The 20,854-nt window shown below is 40.2% G+C and overlaps 2 protein-coding genes across 6 annotated transcripts; one reads left to right on the forward strand and one right to left on the reverse strand.

Annotated features, from left to right (window-relative positions):
* Window positions 1-1,626: 1,626 nt before the first annotated feature.
* LOC105233816 (putative leucine-rich repeat-containing protein DDB_G0290503) lies at window positions 1,627-9,261 on the reverse strand. Of its 4 annotated transcripts, none has more exons than XM_049453004.1 (16): window positions 9,024-9,261; window positions 8,738-8,943; window positions 8,544-8,594; window positions 8,249-8,474; window positions 7,839-8,183; window positions 7,628-7,779; window positions 6,942-7,043; window positions 6,731-6,874; window positions 6,516-6,652; window positions 4,835-5,111; window positions 4,708-4,766; window positions 4,367-4,433; window positions 4,053-4,298; window positions 3,776-3,978; window positions 1,974-2,103; window positions 1,627-1,887 (listed from the first exon to the last, which is right to left on the reverse strand). In XM_049453004.1, exons 1-16 carry the CDS (start codon window positions 9,070-9,072, stop codon window positions 1,870-1,872), a joined length of 2,412 nt encoding a protein of 803 aa, XP_049308961.1. In that variant the 5' UTR covers window positions 9,073-9,261; the 3' UTR covers window positions 1,627-1,869. The 4 variants fall into 4 exon arrangements, with proteins under 4 accessions (XP_049308961.1, XP_049308958.1, XP_049308957.1 ...); XM_049453001.1 differs by having other exon boundaries at window positions 1,962-2,103; XM_049453000.1 differs by having other exon boundaries at window positions 1,627-2,103.
* A 2,137-nt stretch (window positions 9,262-11,398) lies between these two features.
* On the forward strand, window positions 11,399-18,648 carry LOC105233817 (spondin-1). 2 transcript variants are annotated; one of them, XM_029548369.2, is made up of 8 exons: window positions 11,399-11,578; window positions 15,212-15,478; window positions 15,558-15,949; window positions 16,018-16,224; window positions 16,289-16,543; window positions 16,604-16,775; window positions 16,836-17,200; window positions 17,263-18,648. In XM_029548369.2, the coding sequence occupies exons 2-8, from the start codon at window positions 15,310-15,312 to the stop codon at window positions 18,415-18,417; spliced, it is 2,715 nt and encodes a 904-aa protein (XP_029404229.2). In that variant the 5' UTR covers window positions 11,399-11,578; window positions 15,212-15,309; the 3' UTR covers window positions 18,418-18,648. The 2 variants fall into 2 exon arrangements, with proteins under 2 accessions (XP_029404229.2, XP_049308956.1); XM_049452999.1 differs by having other exon boundaries at window positions 11,410-11,578; window positions 15,184-15,478.
* Window positions 18,649-20,854: the final 2,206 nt, after the last annotated feature.

A 20,854-nucleotide genomic window follows, 5' to 3' on the forward strand; every position in this document is an offset into this window, starting at 1 on the left:
GTTGCAAGAAGCACTGGGGTACTTGAGTTGGTACTTTGTTTGGACTTGACTTACCACATCAACTACATATGATGGCTTCATACATAAGTCTCTATAAACATAAGCATAAATCTGTACTTTAAACAAGATGTGATGAGATTGAGTAAGCACGGAAATCCACGATAAGTTAAAACAAGAAAACAACGTTAACTTCGACTGCAGTGCAGTTCTAATACCCTTCACAATTTCAAGTTTTCGAAATTAATCTTGATTGATCAAAAGATCAACTACTTTTTTCCTAAATAAACTTCGGCGGCCAAAGAGAAAAGGAATCAACGCTCAGCAAGTAACTTATTTCTCCACATTTGACAGCCTGTAATTTTTTCATAATGTCTAAACTTCTGTAATGGTCCCGGCTGAGGTGTACTTATAATAATCACTTAGCAAATCGGTGTAACCGGTGTAATGCTGTTATTTTTACTGAATACCAGCCTACGAAATAGAAAATGTTATACAAAGAATCCTTTGTTTTTTTATCGGCGATAATCTCGTCTAAATACTGAGTATATTTTTGTTACAAGAAAGTGTTTCATTCTAATACACTGGCCGAACATATGCTATTTTTATTTACAGTAAGAGGGGCGCGCGAAGTTAATAGATCTGGTAGTGAACGAGGGAACGGGAAATGCCTCCTGTCATCAAAGAAGCAGTCGTTGCTTTGGCGACTTGGCTCCCACGTCACAGTTGACAGTCATAACTCTTTACTCTTTAGAGTTATTATATAGTTATTTATATCGACAAAAATATATCAAAAAAGAGCTGTTCTAATGCTAGCGGTCTATAGATTCTAGTTCTAAGACTACTTCGTGACAAAAACATTCGATGCGATTATAGGAATGTATCCTCGTATAATGGGTTTCAATATTGAGTTCTTCTGACTACTAAGATCATTATTGTTGTTGGTAAAGAGCATAAAACAAATCATGGAAAATGCTTTCGACTGGATAAAAATCTTGAAACTCGACGTACATATTTCTAGATCGATAGGCTCTCGATGTCATAATAATGGTTCCAAAAAATCACTACTTCTTCATATTTTTATTGAGAATTTAAACTCTATCTGGTATCGAGGCTAATTGGCCTACCAGATTAATCTACCATAAACTAACCTATATTTTTATACAAAATTTTGCTAAGCTCGCTACACTGTAACGGTTCGCAATACACCCCGTTTGACACAGCAGAAGGCTCGCCGACACACACATCGCACACAAGGCAACATAATCGATTCGGCATCGCTTTGTCACATCATAATTCATACTAATTATCATTTATTTGATCTATCTCCGAGTAATCATGTTTATAAATGATTTCAATTGATTGCGCCAATTTCCACAACGTTCGCAAATCAATCAAGAGATTTATGCGATTCAATGCAAAGATTATTGCCGACGGTCAGTGGCGGTTACTACCGGTTTTCTGCGAGGAAAACAGATCGACAGAGTTGCATTTTATAGATTTTTATTTATTTATTAAATTAATTTTGTATTACAGGTAAACTTCCGGCTCAGCCTTCAGTTATAATTATGTTTGTACATATAACTACATACATACATGCATATATAGTATATACATAAAACAACAATAAACGCATTTTAATTTTGAAGAGCACGAAAGTTCGGCCTGGCTTTCTAGCGCCTCATCATTTGCTACATGTATATATAAATATTTTCACACACTCGTATGAGTATATAAATATATATGGACAGTTGTTATACAGTTATACACATATTGAAGCATTAATCAAACAACAACTCAGACATCACATCACACATCCATTCATAACACATAATAACATCCTTGCGTACGATATCCTTGCCAGTGTGTGGATTATTTCATTTGCAGATCCTTGATTATTTTGTGAAATATTTTTTGTAATTGTCTTTTTGTTTTTGTTCAAATTAGACTTCATATTTCTTTACATTGATATCTACCTGCCGTTTACGTCGTCTCTCACTCGTATAATAGTAGAGATTCTCATTGTAGTCCTCGGCGCCAACAACCGGTTGATAGATCAGATTCTTGCAGCCGGTATTGCCAAGTACATTGTGTTGATACAGAGCGCTGAGTAGAAGGAAAATTAGGAGACGATTGTAAAGATAAATGTCATATGTATTATGATTGTCTAAACGCGAGAGAATAAAACGATAAGGAATAAAAAGTGATGAAGTTTTCTAGATACTGCTAGTCTTCTGAATGTGGTAACCTCAACATTAAAAAGAAAAAGAAAAACTTGAGGTACTTTGCTTTCACATCTCTTCAGACCTTGTCGACACTAAAACCAGAGCCCTAGTGACTGAATATGAAAACCTCAACATTAATCAAAGAAAAACTAGAGGAACTTTGCTTTCACGTCTCCTCAGACCTTGGCGACTCTGAACCAAGAGACCTTGTTGACATGAAAGATATTCTCACGAAGTCCTCTGGAACTTCCGTTCACGTAACTTCAGACTTTGTCCACTCTGAACCAAGAGACCTTAGTGACATGGAAAATATTCGCATGAAGTCAACTGGAACTTCCCGTTCACGTCTCCTCAGACCTTGGTGACAAGAAAAATATTCTCACGAAGTTTACTGCAACTTTGATTTCACGTCTCCTCAGACCTTGTCGACCTTAAATCAAGAGACCTTGTTGACATGAAAAATATTCTCTCATCACATTCTTTACAAGTTTTCTGCTATAAAATATATTAGATCTTCAACTAGCAAAATACATTGTTATACTATATATGTATATGGATTTTCATCGTTTTCATGATATTTGGATTTCTTTAACTTTTAGCTATTTTCTGAAACTGTCTGTTAAATATAGGAAGCTCCCCTCGACTACCCTAAAAGAAGTAAATGGTGATGGACACTATTTGGTAAGCCTCTGCCAAAATCAGACCACATATGGAAGAAAACAACCTAAGTTCTATAGAGGAACCAGATAAGCCATCAATGGGAACCGCAACCGACAATGTCTCTTCAAATTGAAGTGAGCGAGGCCGAAAAGCCCAGAATTCGCGACTAAACACGATTTATTACCTCGCTTTTTCATCATGACAACGCTTGACCATTTTCCGTCATAATAACTCTCGACCCATACATTAAAAACTATATGGGAAAGATAGGCTGGGCTCTTTTTGGCTCTTCTGCCGTATATCTTACAATTAGCCCTTCTGACTACATTTGGTTCAGTCGATGCTGAGCGGCATCACTAGAATACGGTTCTGAAATGGGTATCAAAAATTGACTTGGTTCATTCTTGGCCGCCAAGCTAGCGTAGTTAATTTTGGATTGGAATTCACAAACCAGTCAGAAAGATGGGAGTTTTATAGCTTCAGACGGACCCTTGTTGCAAGACCGGTTAAAAGCAACATGGAAAACATTGGCTAGTTTGTCTCTTACGTGATACAACCTACACATTGGGCCTTCTGGCTACATTTGTGTCGGTCGATGCAAAGCCCCATCACTAGAATCCGGTTCACATCAGAACAGGGTATCAAAAATTGACATGGTTCATTCTTGGCCGCCAAGCTAGCGTAGTTATTTTGGGATGGAATCCACAAGCAGGCAGAAAGACGGGAATCCTATAGTTTCAGACCGGCAAATTAGGCGAGAACACTAATGCCTGCGGTATCTGACTGAGTAGAAAACTTGGATAAAAATGTAACTCTAGTATCGCTTAGCTTTAAACTGTGTTCATTCAAGAGGATCTTACCAGACCATATATCTTAGTATCATACACACATACATTGTTTGCTTCAGCCGCGCAATTTCCTCCTCCATACGGCCGATCTTCTCCTCCTGCTTCACACGCAACATCTGACTACGCTCATTACTCTCCTCCAACAATTTGATCATATGCTCTTGACGCGACAGCTCCATTTGTTTGTTGCTCAATGTGTTGAAGAGATTTTGGAATTCTTCCGACTTTGTGCGCAAATCATTATTTAACTACAAGCAATGTGTGGACGAAAAGGAAGCAATATGCATGAAATGTGTAAAGACCTTTACGTCAGTAGACTCACCCATACCTCATTGATGGTATTATTTTTGACGCCAACTTCGGCAAATATCTGATCCAATTGTATGCGCTGTGTATGGTCGTTGGTCTGCAGCGAATTTATCAATTCGGAACGCACCTCCAACAGTTGTTGATCGCGCCGTATTTGTTCCTCCAATTGTTCGATATTGTAGTGGGCTTTGGATAACTGAATTTTGAGTTTTTCAATCTCACGCACCTTCTCAGCCTCTGACTGACGCAGTCTACAGAGCTGGAAAGGGAAAGTCACGGTTTCAGCTCAAACATGTTTGGTGCTATGATATATACAATGAGACTTACCTCTGCTTGGAACTCTTTGGGTAACTCCACATTTTCCAAGGCAGTCTTCTCGCGTGCTAACAAATCCCTAATGTAGGCGTAAACAAACATGATTAGAACACGAAATTTTAGGTAAGGAAACATTAGAGTGGTGCTTGAAATGAAAATTACTGAGTTTTTTAAAGGAAAAACTTCAACTATAGAGCCACGTTGTTCAAGCAATATAACATGGAACATGTGTAGCAAATATTTACTCAAGCATTGTAAGAATTAAGCAAATAGAGAGGGATGAGTGAGAAACCACCTGTTTCTAATCGTTTAAGCTCTATAACCGCATTCTCATCACATTAGCGCTCACTTACCGATTCTCTTCTTCCAGATCATGAATTCTATGCCGTAACTTATCCATTACTTGAATATCCTGTGGAATTTCGCGTTCGATATAAATTGTTGCTATAGAGTTTCTACTTATTTCACTCATTTGCTTACCTCTTGTAGTTGCTCGACCTGCGTAATGAATTCTTGTTTCTCTTTTTCCAAATTTTCGACTTTTCCTTTTAATTTGTGTATTTCCTTTTTCAGTTCTTTCTCATGATTGTGCTGTTCAGGTGTTGGCTTTGCTTGCAGTGCCTCTTCTAATTCCTTTTTGTATTTTTCAAGCTCAACTTCAAGTTTTTGTATGGTGTCGTTCTTCTCATGTTTATCTTTCTTCTCGTGATTCAATTGGTTCTCAGCATGTGTCAACTTCTTATTGAGTGCTTGTATGCTAAAGCGAGAAGGAGAGTGAGGGCTAGTGGCTATACTTAAGAGTGTACGTTCCCTTAAAATTTTGGCCTCATTGGGTAGTTTTCTAAGATCTTAAGATTTATTTGTGTACATACATAATTATGTATTTAAAACTAGTAACGGGTGATCCAAGTAGAGATATTTTTTTAATAGCCTTTTTTGACGTATCACGCTTGAGTCGTTTATAAATTGTTTAACTTTATTTCAATAATTCAAGTTCTGTGAAGAATGTGTTACGCGCCTCGCTCAACCTATGGTCAACATAATCGGTCTACTGAGTGTACTCTTCACAACACCATCATCCTCCTTGAGACCCAGTATTCATTATAGAGTAATATTCGAACGAATAGACCACGTTCATCACGCATTGAAGAAAATATAGTAGCCATATCTGAGGGTGTACACGAAGACTGTGGAAAGTCGATTCGACGCCGTTCACAACAACTCGGACTGACGTATGTAACGACTTAGCGCATTTTACGTCGAGATCTTTAATTGAAAGCGTATAGAAGCTGTGCAAGAACTAACGCTGCTCGACCTTCCCAATCAACATCATTTCACTTTATGGACTCTTGAAAACTTCTAAGCAGATCTGACGTTTTCGAGCCAAATTTTGTTCAACGATGAGACCCATTTCCGGCTCAATTGGTATGTAAACAAACAAAATTGCCGCATTTGGGACGAAGACCTGCCTGAAGAGATTCAAGAGCTGCCATTTTATTCAGGAAAAACAACGTTTTGGTGTGGTTTGTGGGTCGGTGGAATTGTCGGTCCATATTTTTTCAAAAATGATGCCGGTAAGCACGTAACCGTCAATGTCGACGATTATAGCGCCATGATAACCGACTATTTAATGCCTGAAATTGAAGTTCGTGATCTCGGCGATATTTGGTTTCAACAAGACGGCGCCATAAATCGCATCAATCAATGGTTTTATTGAGAGAAAGCATCAGTGAGTAGATAATTTCGCGTTTTGGGCCGGTCGATTGGCAACCAAGATCGTGTGATATCACACCGTTAGACTTTTTCCTGTGGGGATATGTAAAGTGTAAAGTCTATGCGGGCAGTTCCGCTTCGATTAAGGCCAGTTATCAGTCGAAATGCTCGAAAGAGTCATCTGAAATTGGACTCTACCGATGGACCATCTGAGATGGAGGCGCGACCAACATTTGAATAAGATAATCTTCAAAAAATAAATGCCAAAGAATGTTCTTTGGAATGACAATACACATTTTCCATTAAAGTTGAAGTTTCGGTATTTTTTCTTAAAAAAAAAAGGAGAGAACGGCGAAATGGATCCTTATATAAGGAAATGTTAAACTTGGTGACCTAAATTTTTGAGACCCTACGAACTTTAACATACTTCACAACTAAATTTACGTACTTATCTTTACAGTTTTTGAGTTCATCAAGCAGTTTCGCCTTCTCGGTTTGTCCATGGCTGCATTCTTCCGTATTCTGTTGCAATGTGGTTTTCAATTTATCATGCTGTTTTTCTAAATTGCGCAATTTACGATTCATCTATAACGTGATTCAAATTGGAAAAAAGTAAAAAAAAAGTAACTCTCTCGCCTTTTTCTCCGCTCTTATTTAACCTACCTCTGCGATCTGATTTTCGCGCTTCATTGTATCGGCATCGGTTTTCTCTTTCAAATCTTTCTCCAAGGCTTCTAATTCACTCGTGTGTATAGCTTTCAGCTCGGTCAATTTTTTCTCGGCTATCTGTAAAGCTTTTTTACCCTCCTAGAGGAACACGAATATACTTTGTTAAGACGTTTTTTCTCACATATAACCTATATTTGTTAGAGACCTGTATTTCTTTCTGCATCCTAACGATTTGCGCATCCATCTCCGTATCTTTGGCATTGGCTAGCGTATTCACACACTCAAAGAGATCTTGCATTTTTTTGTTCTGGAAGGTAGAAAGTTTGGGTTTTAGAAGAATAGTTAGAAGAGAGAACAGTACGGACCTGGCCCCTTTCATTGTCATCTACAACTTTTTACTGGATCTAGCGGTACGGACTTGTAACCTGCTTGAAACCATCTCTCTTATGACGATTTGACAAGTGTTTAATACTTTTACGAGGCCGAATGACTCAGAAAAGCTCTACGATGAGCTTCGGACCAAGTTTAATTTATGCCTAGAAGGCAAGATCATAAGGTTGTGGATGGATTTTTTTCGAAACCATACCTCTAAACAAGGATAGAAGAAGAGATTACAGACAAGTGTTCCTAACTAATAACAGATGAAAACTATCGTATTCCTGAAGAAATACGAAAAACCTCAGATGAGCGTGGATAGAGCAATTACGGTTTGGTGATCAGAAAACCTTTTGCTCTACAAAACCTCTACGAAGTTATCGAATAAGATTCATTAAGCTTAACTCAGAGTTCTGGTTATCATCCGTAACAAAGCTCACTTTGGGTTTCTCTATCTAACAACGTTTTCTGCCGAACAACCCTGCAATAACTTCGGACTGTACAACTTCTACCTACCTGCTGCCTTCCTAAGAAGTTGTGTGCATCATCCAAGTTCAGCATGCGGTCTGGATCGCTTTGTATGTCCTTTAGATTGTCTATCACAGACACGAGCGAACTCTCCACTGCACTGCGCACTTTCTCTTTAAAGTCGTTCACAGAATCCGCAGCTTCGGGAATACAATAACGCTACCGAAAAGTGCTTTGTATGAAATACATGCATACTTACGCAACTTCTTGGGCATCTTCACCATATGATCGTCCTTCAACACTAATTTGTATTCATCATTTCGCACCATCGTTATGAATTTAAAGTCCGTCTTCAGTTTATCGGGCGAGGTACGTTTGAGCGTTTCAAACTTCTGCATAAAGTCCGTTTGCATGTCCTGTAATTTGCGTTGTAGACCCTCGAATACCTTCAGCTTATTATTCTCGACAACGCGTTCGCGTGCGCTTAGTACTTGACCACCACCACCGCCAGTCTCCTGATCACCCGCAGCCGAACTCACCTTGGTGAGTTGCGACAACGTCTCTTCGGTCTTACGATTATCGCTGCGGCAGGAGACTGTGCTGGCTGCAATACAGTGAAAGCAGTTATGAAACTAGAATGAGCACTTGGTTATTTATTGGTTCCCTTACCGCTGCGTTTGGATACACCTGTGCTGCGCGCGGTTTGCGCTTTCGTATGCGGCGTCTTCAGATTCGTCGACGTGTTGGCTTTAAAACTCAGTTTGGACATATTTGGCTCGAGTTTTTTGCCGGCGCCCACCTCTTTGATGGTCAAGCTGATTTTCGAGGCAGAACGCATTTGCTGCCGATGCGTGAGCCGTGGCGTGGTCGCCGACTTTGTAGTTGTATTGGCACCCTACCGTTTAGAATATATAAAAAAAAAATTGAGTTTTGAATGTGTCTACTTGTAGTCGTGCTTACGTACCGCGCGTTTCATGGGTATTTTGGTTTGCGCCGAGTTCTGCGCTGCCGCCAACTAGTCGTATGGGGAAAAATTATACAAAAAAATAATAAAAAAAAGTGCGTAAAATGCAGAAAAAATCTAAATTTATTTGAATTTTATTGAGTGCTCGAGCAAAGCAGTCTTGTTTTCGATTTTTTTCACCCTTCCCTACTCACAGTTTTCGATCTGGTGAAGTTGGGTTTGGTCTCAGCGCCGCTGTTGGCTGTCGTGCTGATTGCAACATTGCTGACGGCCACATTTTCAACTGTACTGTCCGGTTGTGGTGGTTTCGACTCGACCTTTTGCTTGAGAATTTGTTCACCATTTAATTTAGGTATGGATTTGGAAAGATCCTTACGGCCGGGTGATAATGAGCTAGTTACTAGAAAATTATATTTAATGCAACTCTATGTCTTGCACAAGCAATTCTCTGCTATATTCACTCTTGTCTTTAAGTCTTACCGTGTTTGCTTCCACTGCCGATACTATTTCTGCTGGGCGAAACATCCATTTGGCAAAATTTTTTTTGTTAGTATTGAAATTTCTTATGTTTTAAACTAAGTTTCGCTTTCAATTTGGCTTAAGTAGAAATTAATTTAAAATAAACGCTTAGCGAGAAAATAATTTTTTGTATTGTAAAAAAATATAATTAAAATTTTTCACTGACATTCAATTGAATTTTATTCAAACGAATGCTTTAGCTTTTCATGATCACTAAAGAAAAAAATTTGCTTCAATACAGAATATACAAGTAACTTATAAATTTTGATGGTAAGAAGCCGTAAGCTTTACAAATGGATTGATCTCCGAACCGCGCATACTTTTTGCAGCCCACTTTTACATATGGATTGATCTCCGAACACCGCATACTTCTCACAGGGCTCTTTCCAGTGCTTCTAGCTTAAAAAGAATTTCTTCGCAGCACGACGCCGAGGTGTAGACAATGCTAAGTTCCTAACATACTGCTCACTTTGGCTAATCGAGCATTCTGTATTTAAAAGAAACGACATGGTGAGCTTAGGTCTAATCGAATGGTTAGAACCTTTTAAAAGTCTCCGGTCAGGATCGAGCCGTTCGATAACAAACGAGGTTTCAGACAAGGCGACTCTTTATCGTGCGACATCATCAATCTATGAACTCTTGAAGAAAATAATTCGAGCTGAAGAGGTGAATAGAGAAAGTACAATTTTCCTTCTACAGGAGTGTACAACTGCTGGCGTACGCCGATGACGTCGATATCATTGGCCATAAAAACCGTGCCGTTCTTTGTGCTTTCTACAGGTTGGACAAAGAAAGTGCTTCTGGTAGTGAAAGAGGGCAAGACGAAATATCTCCTGCCATCAAACAAACATCGTTGCAAACGCGACTTGGCTCCACAACATTGTTGACAATCATAACTTCAAAGTCGGAAATAATTGCGTCTATCCTGGTACCAGTATTAAAATCAACAACAATGTCAGCCTCGAAATCCAACGCAGAATAACACTTGCTAACTGGACTGAGTAGGCAGGTGAGAAGTAAAGTCCTCCCTCGAAGAAAAAGTCCAATTTTACAAGCCACTCATCATCCCTATTCTGCTATATGGTGCAGAGGCATGAACGATGACAACATCTGATGAGTCGACGTTACGAGTTTTCGAGAGAAAGGTTCTGCGAAAGTTTTATGGTTCTTTGTGCGTTGGCTACGGCGAATATTTCATTCGATCGAATGATGAGCTGTATGAGATATTGACAAAGTTCAGCGAATCAAAAGACAGCGGCTACGCAAATCAGCGATATGTTGAAGAACTTCGCTTTGATGTGGATTGTGAATTGTGGGTGAATGCCAGAACTCGGCGACGGAGTCTCTCTACTACCACGAATCCCAAACCGAATTTGCGCTCCTATAATTGGTACTGCAGTGAATTAAGGGCCTACTCGTCACAGTCCTTGTTCCGTCCATCACACTTCTTGGATGGGGGTGATATCAGCCTTTACTCTAACGAGGACATCAACCAGCCCGGCAGCGGCATCTTCCCAAGTGAGAGATCGAACATTCCAAATTCATGCCCGTAAATCATAGTCCTAATAACGTTTTCTGTGTACGTCATCAAAAGCGAGGTTTCTCTTCCGGGGCTGATGTTTACTCTTCATTAAAGGCGTTTTTTACGTGGCGGGTCCCAAACCCAGCGCACACCCCTCGAGAGGGTTGGTTCGCCTTCTCACTTTAGCTCGCCTTCAAACGGCTGTTTTTTTGACTACCCAGAGGATACTTGGTCTAAGCCCAGAAGTCGTGAGCTGCTGGAGCCATATGTAAAAAAATCGTTTCCGTTCACTCCCAAATGAATAACACTTCGAAAACTTTGCTCACTTCCGTAAACTTCTACACATGACTCGGGAGTTGCTGCCAGTTTCGAGACCTCAAGTTTCTGACACATTTATTCATTGATATTTTTCAAAACGAATTTTTAGCCGTGTAAATGAATACCCTATCTGAGAGCGTGATATTTTGATTAACGGTAATAGAAAATGTAAACAAAACTCATACTAGCAGAGCACTTAAACTTTTTACACATTGCAAGCTTGACTAAAGAGAGACTCTCAGTACGGATGCAGCTTAAAGAAGAGCGAGATAGAGAGACGACTGCGTTTACAATCATATGCAAATCTACAGCGCGAGTGTAGTTCATTTTACTGAATAAATGTTTTCATTCATGGAACACTCCGCGACTCAATGAAGGCCTATCGCTTAGGCACAGTAAGGTGGGGTAAAACGGTTGGTTTTGTTTTTAGAGCGCCTAGCTTAATTGAGCCATAGGGAGCCCCAGACATCAGCCTGCATGCCTGCAACGGTCAATTGATAGTGCAATAGCACCTTAGTAGCGGTTCAACTGGCGAGCGGACGTGTAGGAAAACGCGGAAAATCGCAAGAGTGCAAGAATTACGGAAGTGCAAAGTGAAAGTGGCAATTTTTATTTAATTAAAAATATATATACTATTTAAAGAATTTTTAAAATATTATTGGTATTGTGTTAGCTGGTAGGTAACTTATGCTTAAAAGCGAAATTAATTCTTGTAACTGTGTACGTGTGTACTATGCGTGCTAAGTTATTGAAACTGTGCTGTACGGAAGCCACACTAGTGAAAGGGGTGCGTCCAAAGATTGAAAAGTGTCGAATTGAAGCCAAAACAAAAACAAAATGCATAGCTGCGTTATAAATTAAATTGAATCACACTTAATCAATTTGAATGTGCCAACAAACAGGCGTCAAAATCCCACTGACGTACTTGCATATATACTTACAAATATTTCTATATGTCTATGTGCTTAGCTGGTGATTAGTTTCGAAATTTGTTATTGCTAAAATATTATTTACAACAAAATTTATGAAAAATATGCAATAAGCAACAAAGTGTGTAGATATGAAAATATATAGAGTGTAAAAGCTCAGTTAAAAAGTGCCCGGCCTACTATAGTAAAATATTTGTTTTTTGGCAATTTTTTTTTATTTTTATTTTTATTTAAGATAGTTCCCTTCAAGGGGGATACAAAAATTTTCGAAACCATCTTTGTAGTACGATTTCTCCTATGCTTAAAAATAGGTCTCAGTTTCGTCTATGATTTCTTCATTCGATGAAAATTTCTTTCCAGCTAGCATTTTTTTGAAATCTAAAAACAGGAAATAGTCGCTGGAGACCAGATCTAAAGAATACGGTGTATGCGGAAGCACAATTCAGGAATTCTGTCATCGTTTCCATTGACTTGTGACACGGTGCATTGTCTTGATGGAAAGCACTTTCTTTTCTTTCAAATTTTTTTCGACGATTTCGTACTTTAAACGCTCCAATAACGCTATGTATTGGTCGCTGTTGATGGTCATTCCTTTATTTAAGGTAGTCAATAAAAATTACTCCAGGCGTATTCCAAAATTCAGACGCCTTAACCTTGGCAGCCGACCGTTCAGTTTTTCCACGTTTTTTCTTGTGCTGTTCACTCGGCTGACTGTCGATTGAACTTTTAAGTGAATTGAAAAAGCCACCTTTCATCCATTGTCCCATATCGACGCCAAATTCCGGGTTTCTTACGCTTGAACATCTTCGACCACTGCTCAGAATCATCAACTCGTCGTTATTTTTAGTCAGAAGTGGGCTCGCGTGGCACCCACTTTGCTCGGAGCTTTCTCATACCCAAATGTTCGTGTATGATATGGTCGATATGTTCAGTGCCTGCTATCTCAAACAGCTTAACTTTACGGCCATCCAAAATTATTTTGTGGACTTTTTTGATGTTTTCATCGGCAACAACCTCTTTTGGGCGTCCACTGCGTTCACTGTCTTCGGTGCTCATTTCACCGCATCTAAACTTAGCATGCCAATCCTTGATGATTGACTTTCTTGGGGAAGTATTCGAAAGCTCCTCATCAAACCAAGTGTTTGCCTCAACTGTATATTTTTATTTCCCTTCTAGTAGCGTCATTTATGTGTCAGGACTTTTCAATTGACCTGTCACATATTTATATATTTTATATCATATATGCTTTCATATGTATATATATAATATACATATGTACATGATTACTACAACACCACGTGCAATGTATTCTAAAAATAGCAGCACAAGTGTCAATAAAAAATATTTTTTAACTAATTTCATGCTCTAAGCAGGCAGCAGGAAGCTTCTGGAACTGCATATACCATATAACAATAAATATATATATATCAACCTTTATACATATGTGTTTAAACATTATCAAATGACATTACCACTAATTGAAAGCAATTAATTAACGCGAGTCCCATTGGTTAGCTATAAAGGGTCATCCGTTTTCCTCAATTCTCGGTCATGCTAACGCACGGGAATTTTGAGTACCGTGTATACAACCGGAGTGAAGATGCTGTCTAATAATGTGGCAACAGTTATCTTGACCTTTCTGAAGAAATTATACTTAGTTCTAACGAAAAATCCAGTCCAACAAGGCATTTTTTAGTCTAATAATGATATTTCCAGACCAATCGGGATCCTCTGATCAAGAAATGCAGCAATTGTGCTTGTAAAGACCACCAAAAGACTTTCTTAGAAACTTTTTAGACCGGAATAATAAGCCAACATACAAGGCTGACCAACCATTATGTTGACATTTCCGAAAAAATTACAGTTCTAGCGGAAGAGCCAGTCCAACAAGACAACTTTTAGTCTGACAATGGGATTTCAAAGACCTCTCGAGTACCTCTGTCCAAGAAATGCAGAAATTATGCTTGTAAATGCCACCAAAAGGCCAGTCCAACAAGACATATTTTAAAGCAATGACATCTCAAAGACTTCTCGGGTTTCTTTGTTCAAGAAATGTAGCGATTATAGTTGTAAACACCACCAGACGACCTTTTTATATATTTTTTAGACCGGAATAATGAGCATACATACATGGCTGACCAACAATTATATTGACAAGTCCGAAAAAATTACAGTTTCAGCGATAAAGTCAGTGCAAGAAGACATATTTTAGTCCAACATTGAGATTTCAAAGACCTCTCAAGTTTCTCCTCTCAAGAAATCTAGCAATTTTTCTTGGAAACACCACCAAAAGATCTTTTTAGACCGGAGCAATAAGTCAACATACATGACTGACCAACAATTTTCTGGACCTTTCGGAAGAAACTAAAATACTAGCGAAAAAATCAGTCCAACAAAACATATTTTAGTGTAGCAATGAGACATCATGGACCGATCAACTAAACAAAACACTACCAGAGTTTGTCAAATTGAATTCGAATGCCAATTTCGCGAACTTTTTTACTCTTTCAAACAATTTCACAATACCACTGTGATCTTTAATCAAAATCAATGGACGAAGCTTCTCTTCTACAAAACTCAAATGTACAATTTATATGACAAGTATGAAATGTAGCTCGTTTTCACTCAGAGTTTTTGTGAGGAGAAACTTTCTCAAAGCTTCGTTTCTTTCAGCTCTTAATTCTAATAATCGATGGCAGCTCGAAGACAAGTGACCGAGTATTCTTCTGCTGTCAAATTTCGGAGGCGATTTAATAATAATTGGCATTGCCTCCTCTAAGAGCTTTTGTGAGATGAAACTTTCTGAAAGCTTTTTCTCTCTCCGCTCTTATCTCTAATAAATAATGGCACGCAATGACAAATGGCCGAGTATTCTTCTGCAATCCAAATTCGAAGGCGATCTAAAACTATGAGAACCTTCAATTTGCCGGACATTACAAGGTGCTGGGTCGCAGCTAATCAACCAGCAGAATGGCTTTCTTTGTAACCATTTTCAGCAGAAAACCAATTCGATCTATTATAGGAATTAGATAAATAAAAGCCACTCAAATAAAGCCCGATTTCGAAAAGAAGCAATGGGAACTAAAAAAAAAGATGACATCAATGCGGGAGCACTTGTTTATAGATTCTTCTACCTAAGTTTAGAAGCTACAAAAAAAACATAATATAATAAAATAACCCTTAGATCACAGATGTGATAGGTCAGGTTTACTCCAACTCGCTCTCTCCTATCTCTCGAGCATTCACTGTTTCTTTCTTTTCTCATTCGGCCAAGCTGATCCAAACCAGTCACCCATTTTATATTAACATACCAATTTCTATATAATATCACTATATGCATGTATTGTTTTAGAGTTGAAACGTTGCACAAAAAATTGCAGATTCCATAACCAAAAAACACACGTTGCACAATAACCGGAAGTCTCTGGTAATTTGCTTGAAACCCGTTGCAACTCAAAGGCGAACCGAGTGGAAAAACATGAATTGGTTAGCATTGATAATTTCCATTTCGGCGACAATTGATATAGCGCTCGGCTGTAGCCGCATACCGCCGGGCACAACGACGCCCAAATCGCCAGTCGACGAGAGTTTCATGGTATCGATAGCCGGAAACCCGCAGTCATATATACCGGGGCAGAAGTACAATGGTATGTCCAGTAGAAATTCTATATACCAAAAATACTAAATAATAATAAACAACATCCATCCTCAACATGTGCGCCGCAGTCACGCTCACCGCCTACAATGATCTGTCATTCATCAGTTTCATATTAGCTTTGGAGAGCGCCAATGAGCTGGATGGTCAAGCGGATTTCGGTAGATTGGGTTATTTCGAGATTACCGATTTGGCAGAGACACGTTTCAGTCCGCGTTGTCCGAATCTGGTGGAGAACACCAACACGAATGTGAAGACACATGTGGTAGTAACTTGGGTGGCGCCATCAACTACCGGTAATGGTTGTGTGCTCATCAAGGCCACTGTGACGCAGCATCGCGATGTCTGGTTTATGGATGACGGATTTTTAACGAAACGCATTTGCGAGGAAGAGGTTGATGACGTCGATACACAACCGACTATAATGGATCCTTGCTGTGCATGTGATGAGGCTAAGTATGAGGTGGGTGGTTGTGTTTGAAAATACTTAATGGCAAATTTTTTTTAATTTTTCTAATTATTATACAAAAGCTCACTTTCGAAGGCAAGTGGTCACGTCATACGCATCCCAAAGACTTTCCCGCCAATAGTTGGCGCACCAGATTTAGCGATATCATTGGCGCTTCACACACTATCGATTATAGGTTTTGGACTTACGGTGAGTTGGCGAGTGAGGGTCTGCGCGAAGTGGCCGAACATGGCTCGACGCGAACACTAGAGAGTGAGTTGAAGGATCAGGTAAGACAAATAGTTTGTGTGATAATGCTGGAAGTGAGAAACAATTGACCTTTTTTATACACAGAGTGACCAGATAAGGACTATAATTAAAGCGCGCGGTATCTCCTATCCGAATGTGACGGGTAAAACCTTTGCAGTATTTCGCGTGGACTCGAAACATCATTTAATATCACTGGTGTCCATGATAGACCCGTCACCGGATTGGATAGTTGGCATTTCTGGTTTAGAACTATGCTTAGCCAACTGCACATGGGTCGAAAATAAGATACATAACCTTTATCCATGGGATGCGGGCACAGATAGTGGACCCTCCTACATGGTTAGTTTTAATTAAGCGTAGTTGGACAAAATACTCAAGTCATGTACTACTTACTTTCAGTCCGCCGATCAGCCGCAAGTGCCACCCGATGTGATACGACGCATCAAATCGAATTTTCCAAATGATCCACGCTCACCCTTCTATGATCCCACTGGCGCGCCGATGAAACCGCTTGCTACGCTGCATATAAATCGGCGTAGATTGTACGAGAAGACGTGCACAAAACCAGAAGGTGAGTGTTTACTTTATTTCATCTTTCCTACCTACTAAATGTCACGCTTTGTCGAAGCAGAGGATGAGTCTGAGGAATGCGCCACCTATCCGTGGAGTCATTGGAGTGAGTGTAACGCCAAATGTGGACCAGGCACACAGCAACGTACACGCGAGTACAAGCAGCCCACAGTGGCGAGACGTTCGAAATGCCGCAGCGCTTTACGTGAGGAGCAACCCTGTAATGGACGCAGATGCGGCAGTACAAATGAAGAAAACATAGAGGAAGGTGAGAAGCCAAGTGACGTGCAAATTGGGCCACATGAAAATCCCGAATGCGCGATATCGGACTGGGGCGATTGGTCCAGTTGTTCGGCCACTTGTGGTGCGGGCGTCATAGTACGTACGCGTCATTATCTCAATCCGCGTGCCAAAAAGAAGTGTCAGGTTAGTGCTTACTATATTTTATAAAAAATAAATAAAACAAATATTGACGTTTTATTCAACAGAAAGTCAGTCGGGTGCGTCTGCAGGAGACGCGCAAATGCGAAGGCCCTGAATGTGGTGGCGATCTGGGTAATGGTGGTGCGGAAGCTGAGCCTAACGGTGAAGGTGATGAAACTCCCGCCGAAGAAGGCAATGCTGTCGAGAATGAGTTGAGCGAAGGCACAAGTTCATTTTACGGCGATAACAACAATGGTTTTCGAAAATTCAAAAGCTATAGTCAGAAACGTGAGGACTACATACCGCCTGAATGCGGCGTCTCACCGTGGTCTGACTTCACGCCTTGCATAGGTCCTTGCGGCAGCGTTGGTTATCGTCAAAGACAACGTAAAATCTGGAATAATGATGAGGTTTATGGCGTGGTGAATCCCAAATCGGATGGTACCAATCCGTGTCGTCATATTAAACGTGAGGAAATCGTTAATTGTACAAACCCCGCTTGCGATACTATTGTGCCACACTTTTGTTATGCCAGTCTCAAAATGAGTCCATGTCGCGATGGCGATGTTACCAATTATTGGTACTACGATTATCCCACCGATCAATGCGCCATCTATTGGGCTGATAAATGCGATAAGAATCAAAATAAGTTCCCCTCGAAGGAGGTGTGCGAGGAAACCTGTCGGCGGCCACGTCAAAAATTGGATTTGCAAAGTGAAAGTTTACGTTTGGAGCAACAACCCGTCGATTGTATCGTTTCCGAATGGGATGCGCGTTCGTGTAATGTGACCTGTGGCGAGGGTATGTTAATAAAAACACGACGCGTATTGCGACGCGCTAAATACGGTGGCAAACCGTGTCCCAAACATTTGGTACGTCTGGAGAAATGCTATCAAAGCTGCGATGAAGTGTACACAATTAGTGGCGGCATTAATTTCGGTGGTAACACTGGTGAACCTAGCGATTATGACGTTGTAAACCGCATACGTGGCAGTTATGTGAGCGCACGACAGCTGCCGAAGAAAGACGATTGTCGTTACTCTGAGTGGTCGGTTTGGACGCCATGCACTGCGAGTTGCGGTGACAATTCCATGCGTCAACAGACAAGAACTCTGCTCAACACCGAACTCAGTTACAAATGTAAGGATCGTGTGCGTGTAGAAAAATGTACCGTGATGCCGTGTCTCTTGGAGAGTAACGATCAGGACAGTGAGTGGTAGAAAGAAGAATGAAGAGTTTTGGTGAAAATCTGTTTCAAGCATAATAATGCTCTTCCAAATTATTTGCCCAAGAGAGCTATAAATTCTATATTTAATCCATGTGCTTTTATTAGTGCTCTAACATAGATAAATTTGTATTAGTAATGTGTAGTTATATAAATATCTAACGAAATACTCAAATATGTAGTAGATCCCACATATCGATTTTTTTGTCTTATCTAATAAAGAGTTTAGTTAAAAAAAAAACTTCTTGAGTTATGGATTCAGCTGGCTCTATAACAGAAAATCAGGCAGCGTGTCTGGCCAGTGCTTGGGTGACGCTCACACCGGCAAGTGATGTGATATGAAAGTCACGAGTGAATTTAACGGTTGCTGGCTCTATAAAAGAAAAGCAGGCAGCGTGCCTGGCCAGTGCTTGGCTGACGCTCACACCGCCAAGTGATGTGATATGAAAGTCACGAGTGAATTTAACGGTTGCTGGCTCTATATAAGAAAAGCCGGCAGCGCGCCTGGCCAGTGCTTGGGTGACGCTCACACCGCCAAGTGATGTTATATGAAAGTCACGAGTGAATTCAACGGTTGCTGGCTGCCAGCTGGCTCAATAAAAGAAAAGCAGGCAGCGTGCCTGGTCAGTGCTTGGGTGACGCTCACACCGGCAAGTGATGTGATATGAAAGTCACGAGTGAATTCAACGGTTGCTGGCAGCCAGCTGGCTCTATAAAAGAAAAGCAGGCAGCGTGGCTGGCCAGTGCTTGGGTGACGCTCACACCGCCAAGTGATGTGATCTGAAAGTCACAAGTGAATTCAACGGTTGTTGGCTGCCAGCTGGCTCTATAAAAGAAAAACAGACATCTTACGTGGGCAGTCCCCTTATTATAACAAATCCCAAATATTCTACCACTTTTTAGTACAATTTGCCCTTTGCTTTAAAATAGGCCTCAGTTTCAGTGATCACTTCTTCTTTCGACGAAAATTTCTTCTTACCGGACAGCCTTTGGAAATCTGAGAACAGAAAATAGCCGCTGTTGGTCAGGTCTGGAAAATAAGGTGGATCAGGAAGCAATTCGAAGCTCAATTCATGGATTTTCTCTATTGTTTTCACAGACCTGTGACGCGGCACATTCTTTTTCTTCAAACGCCGCCGTTTTTCGTCGATTCCGTCTTTGATGGTCTTTCATTTTTTACAATAATCAATAAATGTTATTCCATACGCATCCTAAAATACAGACGCCTGTTGCATTTCTCCACGCTTTGGGGCGGGTTCGGAGTGAAATAAGAAAACCATATTTTATTCAATGTCGCATATCGACGCAAAAACTTGCGTTTCTTACGCTTCAACATCTCCAAATACTGTTCTGCATCATCAACTCGTCGGTGTTTTTGGCCGAAAGTGAGCTCGCTCTGCATCCACTTTGCACAAAGCTTTCTCATACCCAAATATTCGTCAATAATTTGAGGTATACGTTCAGTTTATAACGGGTGATTTTTTTGAGGTTAGGATTTTCATGCATTAGTATTTGACAGATCACGTGGGATTTCAGACATGGTGTCAAAGAGAAAGATGCTCAGTATGCTTTGACATTTCATCATGAATAGACTTACTAACGAGCAACGCTTGCAAATCATTGAATTTTATTACCAAAATCAGTGTTCGGTTCGAAATGTGTTTCGCGCGCGTGTTTTGTTCAGCGATGAGGCTCATTTCTGGTTGAATGGCTACGTAAATAAGCAAAATTGCCGCATTTGGGGTGAAGAGCAACCAGAAGCCGTTCAAGAACTGCCCATGCATCCCGAAAAATGCACTGTTTGGTGTGGTTTGTACGCTGGTGGAATCATTGGACCGTATTTTTTCAAAGATGCTGTTGGACGCAACGTTACGGTGAATGGCGATCGCTATCGTTCGATGCTAACAAACTTTTTGTTGCCAAAAATGGAAGAACTGAACTTGGTTGACATGTGGTTTCAACAAGATGGCGCTACATGCCACACAGCTCGCGATTCTATGGCCATTTTGAGGGAAAACTTCGGACAACAATTCATCTCAAGAAATGGACCCGTAAGTTGGCCACCAAGATCATGCGATTTAACGCCTTTAGACTATTTTTTGTGGGGCTACGTCAAGTCTAAAGTCTACAGAAATAAGCCAGCAACTATTCCAGCTTTGGAAGACAACATTTCCGAAGAAATTCGGGCTATTCCGGCCGAAATGCTCGAAAAAGTTGCCCAAAATTGGACTTTCCGAATGGACCACCTAAGACGCAGCCGCGGTCAACATTTAAATGAAATTATCTTCAAAAAGTAAATGTCATGAACCAATCTAACGTTTCAAATAAAGAACCGATGAGATTTTGCAAATTTTATACGTTTTTTTTTAAAAAAAAGTTATCAAGCTCTTAAAAAATCACCCTTTATCTTTAGAGTAAATGTCATCTCGAAC

Source organism: Bactrocera dorsalis, chromosome 3, assembly GCF_023373825.1.
Source record: "Bactrocera dorsalis isolate Fly_Bdor chromosome 3, ASM2337382v1, whole genome shotgun sequence".
Lineage (NCBI taxonomy): Eukaryota > Metazoa > Arthropoda > Insecta > Diptera > Tephritidae > Bactrocera > Bactrocera dorsalis.

Coding starts and splice junctions, on each gene's coding strand:
- LOC105233816 (XM_049453000.1), bottom strand. CDS start 9,072: ATGGATGTTTCGCCCAGCAGAAATAGTATCGGCAGTGGAAGCAAACAC. Junction 8,595..8,737: donor ACTTCACCAGATCGAAAACT/GTGAGTAGGGAA, acceptor CCATACGACTAG/TTGGCGGCAGCGCAGAACTC. Junction 3,979..4,052: donor ATACCATCAATGAGGTATGG/GTGAGTCTACTG, acceptor CATTGCTTGTAG/TTAAATAATGATTTGCGCAC.
- LOC105233817 (XM_029548369.2), top strand. CDS start 15,310: ATGAATTGGTTAGCATTGATAATTTCCATTTCGGCGACAATTGATATA. Junction 15,479..15,557: donor ACCGGGGCAGAAGTACAATG/GTATGTCCAGTA, acceptor TGTGCGCCGCAG/TCACGCTCACCGCCTACAAT. Junction 16,225..16,288: donor AGAGTGAGTTGAAGGATCAG/GTAAGACAAATA, acceptor TTTTATACACAG/AGTGACCAGATAAGGACTAT.